The sequence below is a fragment of the Buceros rhinoceros genome, unplaced genomic scaffold (genome assembly GCF_000710305.1).
Source record: "Buceros rhinoceros silvestris isolate BGI_N320 unplaced genomic scaffold, ASM71030v1 scaffold27151, whole genome shotgun sequence".
In the NCBI taxonomy this organism is placed as follows: domain Eukaryota; kingdom Metazoa; phylum Chordata; class Aves; order Bucerotiformes; family Bucerotidae; genus Buceros; species Buceros rhinoceros.
In genome coordinates, this window is record NW_010392898.1 from 1 (window position 1) to 9,926 (window position 9,926).

General features: G+C 41.4%; 1 protein-coding gene across 1 annotated transcript; it reads left to right on the forward strand.

The window, feature by feature from the left end:
- Window positions 1-425: 425 nt before the first annotated feature.
- Window positions 426-9,633, forward strand: POLB (polymerase (DNA directed), beta; the record flags this gene model as incomplete). The annotated part of the gene is made up of 11 exons (XM_010144672.1): window positions 426-500; window positions 997-1,055; window positions 2,480-2,529; window positions 2,947-2,998; window positions 4,494-4,548; window positions 4,636-4,708; window positions 5,175-5,245; window positions 5,991-6,077; window positions 8,050-8,114; window positions 8,631-8,770; window positions 9,375-9,633. Coding segments are annotated over 11 exons (822 nt in total), but the record flags the coding sequence as incomplete, so codon positions are not given.
- Window positions 9,634-9,926: the final 293 nt, after the last annotated feature.

Sequence of the window (9,926 nt, forward strand, 5' to 3'; positions counted from 1 at the left end):
CCCGGTTGTGCCAGCGCCTCTTCCCGGAGGCTCGGGGGTGTGGGGTGGGTGCTGGCGGAAGGTCACAGCTGGAACTGGGCACTCCCGCTGAATCGCTGCCTGTAAAAGGAGTCTGCTGTGACGGGTCTCCTATTGGCTTTGTTACTGCTTCACTAAATCTAGGGAACTTGAGCAATAATAATCAAAGTCTCGTTCAAAATTATTGCTTTGGCTAAACTTTAATATAGCCCTTGAATTACAGTGTTTGTGCTGCTCTGTTGTACTCTTGTATTCTTGTACTCCCTAATGGACCAATATTTTATCATAGTCTCAGTGGCCTCATGGTTCTTTCTGGACTCTAAACTCTGGGGAGCTTTCTTTTCTTTCTGGATATAATGACTTTAAGTGATCATGAAGTTAAACTGTCTCTCCTCCCCCCTATTTAGGATGGAGTAGGTGCTAAAATAGCTGAGAAGATAGATGAGTTCTTATCCACTGGGAAACTGCGTAAATTGGAAAAGGTGGGTTTCTTTTGCTTGTGCTCTATTTCTTGGTAGTTGCTTTTCTTCATGACTTGTAAAGCAGACTGCTTGCATTTCTGCAAACATTTTCTGTGCTTGTCCCTGGAGAGAATGATGTCAACCTTAAGAATGGCGGACATAGAGTCTATGGCAAGTAGAAGGCAGAGAATAAGAAGCTCAGCCAAAGCCTCAAAGCTGTCTATTTATGCAAAGGATTTAGATTGTATAATGAGCATGTGAGTGTTTTTCTGTGAGAAGTGGATTTATGACTCTGGGAGACCGTGGAGTTTTGTGGTTTAACCATGCAGTGTTCGCCTGGGCACAGTTCTGCAGTTTTCAGGCTCGGTACGTGAGGCATTATTGTCTTCTCTTGGTACTGGTTTATAGTGAGCCTCCAAAGCAGAGTCTGACTAAGCTGCTTGATTTTATTGAGATTTCTTTTTTTATTGCAAATGGAGTAAAGAAAGGTTTGTTTGGCATTGATTTGTGTTTGCAGATTCGACAAGATGATACAAGTGCATCTATCAATTTCCTGACACGAGTTACTGGGATTGGGTAAAGGTTTTTTGTTTGTCTGGGTTTTTATTATTATTTTCCTTCTGTTTATTTGGTGGAGCTATGAACAGAATTTAGATGGCTGCAAATAACGAAGAGAATGAGTTTGAGCTGATGCTGTAGAGCCGACACTGGGGCACCATAGTCGTGATGACACGATTGTCTGAGAAGAAAGAGTATAGAATCATCAGTTACAGACTTGGCAGTAGAGGAGCAGAACTGGGAAAGAGAGGAAGGAGAGAGGAGCCAGTCAAGAATCAGAACCAGGAAGGACTGAGAAGAGTGGAAGTGAGAAGCCCCTTTGGGACTTTGGGTGGGAAGTTGGGCCCAGGGACAATGGCGCTCTGTCATGTGTTTGTGCAAGGAGGAGTAGAGCCCTGAAACAGGCAACAAATCACAAACAAAAAAAACAACCAACCAAAACATCAGGGCTCTTATGCACTGTTCTGAAACCCTTGAGGTTAGGGAATGTGATCGTTCTCAAGTAATTGAGGAAAAATTTGAGGATATACTGGGATTTGAGAATGCCTTTGAGAAACTGGGATGGGATTCAGAAGCAGCAGCTTGGGTGCTCTCCCGTCTTGAGGTGGGGGAAGTTGCCTCTCTTGGTCTGGAATCCAGCAAGAGAGGCAAGGAAGGGTAAGAAAGGGAGTAAACTGCAGGTCAAGATCTGTCAGTTCTATTGTAATGTAAGAGTTTTATTGAAGAAGTGGATTCAAAGTCTTTAAGGGTGGTAGAGCTGTAACCGTGGGATTCCAGAGTAGTTGCAGAGTAGTTCCCCAGCAAGGGACTGTACTTCCAGGCTGGTGGTTCTCAGCATTTTGAGATATCGGATAGGTACCTGGGTGTAACATTACCTGAATGCCTGTCTCACGGCTGAAATGTTCTTTCCCTGCAGAGTCCCACAGATTAATCTAATGACAAATCCTTAAAGGGAAAATGGTTCCGCCAGTCACTTGAGTGTCGTGCTTAAGGCAAACTCCCCAGCCAAACTGGAGCTGGAGCTTCTTTGCTGTGCTGTAGATTGCAAACTGGAGCCTTGTTGGGTTTTCTGAGATGTTAGGCCAAAGACACTTGTGTGTTGCTGTTCCTAGTTCAGAGACTGATTGTGGTTAAAGTAGTTCTTGGGGTCATTCTGTATTGTTGTCTAAAGCAGTATTGCCTATTTGGTCAGACTTTGTTTAATTATTTTTACAATTATACGTCACTATATAGTTGTATCAATGCTAAAAAACGTGCAGGCCAAGCCTTGGATAGCCATCTCTGCCGACTGAAAGTGCAGGCAGAAAATGTGTGTGCTGAAAAGAGGGAAAGCATCAGAAGTGACATGAAGCACCTAGGCAGTTACTGTGAATTCTAGCGTCCTTTTCCGTGTGGTAAGATTCTTGCTGTTCCTGATGGCAGATTGCCTTGTCTCTTTGCAGTCCTGCTGCTGCTAGGAAGTTTGTCGAGGAAGGAATTAAGACTTTAGAAGGTAAGTGTAACCTTGGGTCCTCAGTTCTCAATCCAGTTGCGCTGTTTTCTGTCAAGCTGCCTGTCCCTCAGTGGTACTGTGATAGCAGATATTCCACGGGCTTTGAGGCAAGGGTGTCAGATGCTGAAGTTAGTGCACAGGCTAACGGCATTACATGCGTAACCAAAGTAAAGTACTTACAGATTTCTTAGAAAGTACTACAGATTTTGGCTGAGGTGAATGATCTGTTGGAGTCTTTATTGGGAAGTGCTCTATGTATTCGTACTCATCCTGTTGAGTACTCGGTGTAAAGTCTCTCCCTTCGTGTTTGAGTGGCTGTTTGCTTGTTGCGTGTTCTTTATGTGCATCATCTTTGCACTGGTGGAAACTACTGAAAGATTTTTAGTCCAAGTAACTTCTTTTCCTTAATTCCTCTAGATCTAAGAAAAAATGAGCACAAGCTGACACATCACCAGCGAATTGGGTTGAAGTAAGCTTTCTTGTGTGCAAGTGCTTGGCTTTTCTAATGACTCCTTCAGACACCAGGATGTAATGTAAGGTTACACAGGCCAAGTAAGAGTCTCTTCTTTCCGCGTGCTCTACGTGCTTTTCCAGTTATTCAGAGCTTTTGTTTCATTGGGTTAAAACTCAGTATGTTTAGTCTCCATCCAGAAGGAAATTAATTTCAAATTACTTTTTCAGTTAGCTCATGAAGAATCACTTTAGCAAGGTTGCAATGGTGTTTCTTGGGAATGTGCATGAAAGTGCCCTGGCCTTTTTTATTATGTGCTGTGAGCAAGGGAAGACCTGACTGAACTCCAGAACATCATGAAGAACGTGTCCCTCAATACTTGTCATCTTGAATGCTGCTTGCTGAATGGCTGTTGCAGTGTGCTAGTTCTGAAAGAACTATAGCTGTGTTTACAAGAAGCTGGAAGTGACCCAAACAAAGCTCGATATCCAGATTGGTTCATGGTTGTCGTGGGGCAGCTCTAGCCTTTCCACATCAGTGGTAGAGGTGCAGAGTATGTGATCTGGACAAACTGCTTGCCGGTGAGTGAGAAGGGTCACACAATGATTGTCACCTTCCCAGTGTTTGTCTGAGCCCCATATCCAGTGTGAATCCATGCCTTCATACACGGATAGGTCAGGTGAGTTTTCTTGTACTCACTTAACAGTGAAAGGTTTTCCCTTGAACGCTCAGAGAAAACTTATCTACCTTATCCGTGTTGCTAGTGCACACATTAACCTTGGGTCTGCTTCCAGTACTGAGATGTTTTTTCAGAACCTGCAGTAAGTGCTGAGCTGAAAGAATGGTTTCAGTGCTCTGTGGTGGGTTTTTTTGTCCCTAGTTCCACTGCAGCTCTGGGAGAAGGGTGAGGAGGGGTGGGTCCCCATGCAGAGCTTGGGATTGGGATGATTGGGTAACGAGTGTCAGTCAATGTGTGGCTCTGAGGCTGCAGTATGACTCCCAGTGCCTTCTGTCAAGAACTCTGGTGCTGGAGGGGTGAAGAGCATGCCTGCGGGTTTCACTTGGCCTCTTTCCTCCACAATCAAGCAGCATGCTGGCATCTGGGTTTTGGTTGTTTTTTTTTACAGCTGCATGCAAAGATATCAGGAGCTGTACTGGACTTGTGAGCTTCCGTTTAGCTCTTTCCAACATAGACCACCTCTGACCAGGGGTGAGAGTCCTGTTCCTTCTGCTTGCTGCTGGACCAACTTTTGTCAAGAAACTTTTGTATTTTCAGAGGGCTGTGTAAATAATATGTAGTGAAACCACCTTCTAAGCGTTGTCAAATTTGCAGTTGTCAGTTTCTGCTATTGCTTGGCAGGAATTTTTCTAAGAAGTTTGGTGAGAATGGGGAGCTTTTTGTAATGTGACATATGTAAGTCATATTCTTTCCTCTCATATACATTTAATTGACTAACATTTTAAGATACTTCCCTTGCCATTCTTTCAGACACTTTTATTTTTATATGTGCAGGTATTTTGAAGATTTTGAGAAAAGAATCCCAAGGGAAGAAATGCTACAAATGCAGGTAAGAATGTCTTTATTGAGGATGTGTGGCACTGATGGCCGGTGAATGACTGACACCTCTAAACACAGATGTTTCCTTTTTAAATAGGAAATTGTGCTGAAAGAGATAAAGAAGTTGGACCCAGACTATATTGCTACAGTCTGTGGGAGTTTTAGACGAGGTGGGTACTCTGTGATCTTGTTATGTTTATTTCGGGCTAATAAGCGAAACTCGTTACTATATATGCTGTTCTTCTAGAGAGAAAGTCTGTGCTGGAACCTTGCATTTTCCTCCTGGTATTGTCTTGACTGGCTAGTTCGCATAAACCCTTGCTGCTTCTCCCTGCCCCCATAAAAAGTAGTATATTGTAACGTTTGCCTTGTTTCTACATTAACAACATTTGTGCTTCATTGCTATAGGGTACAGCAAGAAGTTCTCAAGTATTTTCTGACGTATGTGGGGATATAAGCTTTCCGATGGAAAAACAAGATTCTCTTACTTTAAGATTGCTTTTTCACAGATATCTTGAATAGTGACTCATTTTCTACCAGAAAAATATGTTTATAGGAAGAGGTTAGATGGATGTTCAGCAATGTTAGTACTTTGTCATACACAGAGGGGTTTGTCTTTGCTTCATACCTGCCTAGGTGCAGAGTCGAGCGGTGATATGGATGTTCTCCTAACCCATCCCAGTTTCACATCCGAATCATCCAAACAGGTGTGTTTCTCTGCTGCTGTGGGTCAGTACTGTGCATTACTTCCACAAGGGTGTGCTTAAATTCAGAAGATGCTAGTCTCAGACTTGTATTGCAGCTTCTTGCATCTTTGTTGTTGTAATAGAAGACTCTTCTCTTGGGTCACTGTTTATTCTGAGGACTTACAATCGCTTCTTAGGTCCATGTATTACGCTGTGTTCCTCTTCCAGAACTATTCAGTGTGTTTACTCATCCTCCTGTCCTTCCCCTTCAAACACTCCCACCACCCCCTCCCCTCAAATTCGTGTGCTTTTACAACATGGAACTGTAACAGCTAGCTGGGTAAAGCAGGGGTTAAAGGTGAAGTATCATGTAGCCATAATCTTTTGGACGAGAATCAAATGTCCTGCTGCCCTTGTAATATTTTGGGACTATCTCTGGAGAAATCTTAATGACAGTTTGTATTTCTTGTGTTGCTTCTATACAGTCATTGCTTAAAAGTTGAAAAAAACCACGGAAATTAATTTTGTGACTTCCAACAGAAGCAATCTGACATGGGGATTTGGTGGAAATTTTTTTTACGTTGCTTAACTGTAATTTTTATTAGCTTTTTCTCAGTATTATTGTTATCTTTTTTCCCTTCTGGGTCAAATTTCATGTGCAATAATACATATAGTGATGTCTGTACTTATGTAAGCCATTGTCTGGTAAATGGGTAAGATATTGTTATTTGTGAAATAATTTCTTCTCTGTTACCACTGTTCCTAGCCAAAACTTCTGCGTCAAGTTGTAGAACAACTGGAAAAAGTCCACTTTGTCACAGATATGCTGTCTAAAGGTGACACCAAATTCATGGTAAGGCTTTTTTGGTGCTAAGGGGTGTTGGAAGGGATTACCCTTCCTGACAGAAGGTAGGAAATATATAAAAAATATCTTCTCTGGACTGCTGAAGTTGTGAATTTTTTTCAACTTTTTTCTTTCTCAGTTGCCTCCGTAAAAACTTTCTTCATTAATTAATTAGTTAATTCTTAGTGAATCTCTAGTGGCAAAATCTCAGTATTAGAAAATCTACAAGTGACTGAGTAGTTCTGAACCCCTCTGACATAACTTCCATCACACAATGTGTGTCTGTTTTGCTTGATGTTTCCCCAGAACCTTAGCACAACCTCACTTCTTCAGTTGTACCAGTGACCACTTCTGTAACTGTCCTCGAGATCTTGGAAACACTATGTTTGATCTCAGGCCTATGTTTACCTTGTTTTGTCTAATAATATACTTTTGCCACCATCTTTGTTGATTTTGTTGCAGAGCAGATTCAATGGATAAGCTGTTAGACTGAGGATGTAAAAAGGGATTTGTGGGATGTCTAGAGAAAGTAATGAATTACAGGAAGATTTATTGTGTTAGGTCCCTTGCTCACAGCAAAATTTTTTTTTTCTTAAACACGGGGATTGGGTATCCTCTTGCTTCACTTAGTTTTCTCTACAGGCTCCAGGTATCCTTGTCTTACAGGCTGGTTAAAAGTTAATTCTAACAGAGAAGGGCAGAAACATAAGCAATACTGAGTGGAGGTAAGGACTGGTTAGTTCCTGTCAGTCACTCGCACTGGCTTTATGGCATTCCTTGGAAGCTCCATGGAGTGGTCCTGCAGGAAGGTTCACCAACGATCCATGACTTAGAATTTCTATTCAAGAATTAAGCTACCGTCATATTCAGCTATTCTTTTGGGGGCCATAAATACTTAAATATATGCTACATTTAAAGATAACCTGTTTTCCCAAGATGAAAGGGTCTGTGGAAGCACTTGACTTTTTTTTTTGTTTGCTGCTATTTTTGTTTTCCTAAAAACTCTCAGAATTTATCTTCAGTTTACTTTGTGTTGCATTCTGAGAGGGAATGAAACTTGATGGCTTTTTTTTTTTGCTTCGTCTATAGGAGGAACAAGTGAAAGTCGCTCTCATTCTTCCCAATGGTTTGAGTGTGAATACCGTACGGGTTTAAAGCTACATCCACATCCATGAACCATAATCTCACTGCATTCCCAGTCTGCATTCCCAGTCTGAGAAGCTCATTATAGTTTGACCATTTGCTCTGTGTAATCCTGATAGACTTAAATAGTTGTGGAATAGCTCTTGTCTTCAAAGTGGAAGCTAAGAAAAGAGCATTGTAAAAAGGGAAATGTTGACTGCAGCTGAGAATCTCACAAAAGCAAGTAGCAGTAAGGAGACAGATAATGTAACTTTAAAAGCATAAACAATGTTAAGCTGTCAAAACAAAGCTAAGACTAGAAGTAGTCTCAACATGAAGCTGGCATTGGTGAAATGGTTCAGTATGTAAATATCATCCTTTGTCATGGTTCTTGTCCCTATTCACTACTGCATTGTCATTTAAGGTGGTTGCAGACTAGCGAAAAAAAAGGCTGATATGTAAATTGCATGAAGGTTACAAAGTGGTTTGAAATTAAAAGTAGGAGAGGATTTCTGCAGAAAAAAAACTTCTTTTTTTTTTTCAGTTTCTCTTAGCTTGAGTTTCTTCTGCATTTTCCTTAACTTGCCTGAAGAGCCTGATAATAGTTAGGGTAGAGGAATGGGAAATGAGAGGCGGTTATGTTTGAACTACAGTCCTCCTAGTATCATAAAATAGTGATTCATAGGACTTTGACATCCAGCTGTTCTAGTAAAATATTTAATTGGTTCAGTGGGAATTTAACTTCACTCTCCAGGATGACTGAGGATTGTTCAGAGGTTGTTTAGGGGTGGGGAGGTGAAGAGTGATCTCAAATCTGTTTAATTTCATTTAATTTCCTGCTTTCCTTACTTCCTCACAGGGTGTCTGTCAGCTGCCAAATAAAGACGACGGAACAGCCTATCCACATCGGAGAATCGATATCCGGTACACACAGACAAAAAAAACCCAAACCAAAAAAACCTTACTGTACTTGTCTGCTACACAGAAGGCATTTGCATCAAATTCCGCATTCAAATCTCTGTTTCCATGTTCAGAACACGGCATTTACTAAGTTTGTGGAAGCCACTGCACAACTGCCAGTGTCTACAACAGGTTATTAGCAAGGATGCTGTATTTTAAAGCATGACTGTATCTGGTTTCAGAATTGTGGCCTGCTTTGACATTAATTCTTGGCAGGAGTGCAAGCGCCATAACCTCGTAGTGGCTGAACACCAGTAACTTCTGGGTCATTTTAAGTGTGCTGAACCTTTCTCTGGTGCAGTTCATTTCATTCTCGCATTTGGCCTGTAAGAAAGTCAAATATGTAGAGCTGCAGAATGTGTGCAGGTAAATAGGAAGTGAGCTTAGAACAGTGTCCGAGTGGCTGAATTCCAAATGGTTTGTCACTTTTCTGTTACGTGCTTGTTCTAAATCTCTACTTTTCTTCCACTTTTATTCTAGGCTTATCCCCAAAGATCAGTATTACTGTGGTGTACTGTATTTCACAGGAAGTGACATATTCAATAAGAACATGAGAGCTCATGCTCTGGAAATGGGCTTCACAATCAATGAGTACACAATCCGTCCCTTGGGCGTCACTGGTCAGTCTGGGCCTTTGCACAGAGTATTCTTTCTAGTTACATGCTTTGTGTGATCTTCTCCTAAATTGGTTTCTCGGTGTACTGGAAATACCTCTGATAAATACTGCAGTTCATGAAATTTTTCACAGTGTCCTTCCTTGTACTGGACACCATTACAGCAGGAGGAGGCAGCCTACTTACGTACTTGCAGCGCTGTGGCATAGAGTTACCTCTCTGGGCCACCTAATCTACTTAAAGTTTTTCTCAGCTAAAGATTGTTTTTTCAGTGTCACGCTCATTATGTGGTTTCCCACTCTTCTAACAAGATATGTCATATCCTGCAGTTGTTTTGTTTTGGAGGGGGGCTGTCTATGTATATACTCATACATGAATATAAATATATTTAACTGCATAACCACGTAGCCCCGAAGTTAATTCAGTACCTTATTTCCTTCGATGCTAGTGAGAATCAGTAGCTGAACACTGTATGAGAAGGTCTGTGGGGGGTGCTTTTTTTTGGTCTGTTTTACTTGAAGCAGTCTTCTCTTAATCTTGCAATGCATTTGGTACTTCAGGACGGAACAGATGTCGCACCTTTCAAATAGCGTCTGTAATCTGCTTGCAGGAGTTGCTGGGGAGGCCCTGCCAGTAGAATGTGAAAAGGACATCTTTGACTATATCCAGTGGAAATACCGAGAGCCAAAGGATCGGAGTGAATAACTGCTTGTCCAGGTTTGTAGCCTAAAGATATGTTTTTGTAACTTCTTACGAACATACAAAATGCATTTTCTTTCTTTGGGTGTTCCTGCAAAAAGTGCACGTTACTGATGTTTAAAGCAAGTAAATGGCACTAGCACAGAACGTGCAGTGAAGATTAAATCCTGTAAGACCTCATTTTGATCCCCTACCCCCCTTAAAGGTAATTAAAACACTTTCTGTGTTTTACTGAATGGGCTGTAATAGTAGGAAACCTGTGGGGAGGGTGATGTGGCAGTCACACGCCTCAGAGAATGCATATTGTGATTTGCTTTGGGGTTCAGTAAAAAACTATCAGACGATAAATCACAGGTTTCTAATAAGCCCCTGAGGAGCAGAAAGTTCTGACATAAAGGCAAAATGTTTCATCTTACTAAATTTCTTGCAGCTTGGTTTTAAGTTGTGACTATAGAAGAATGAA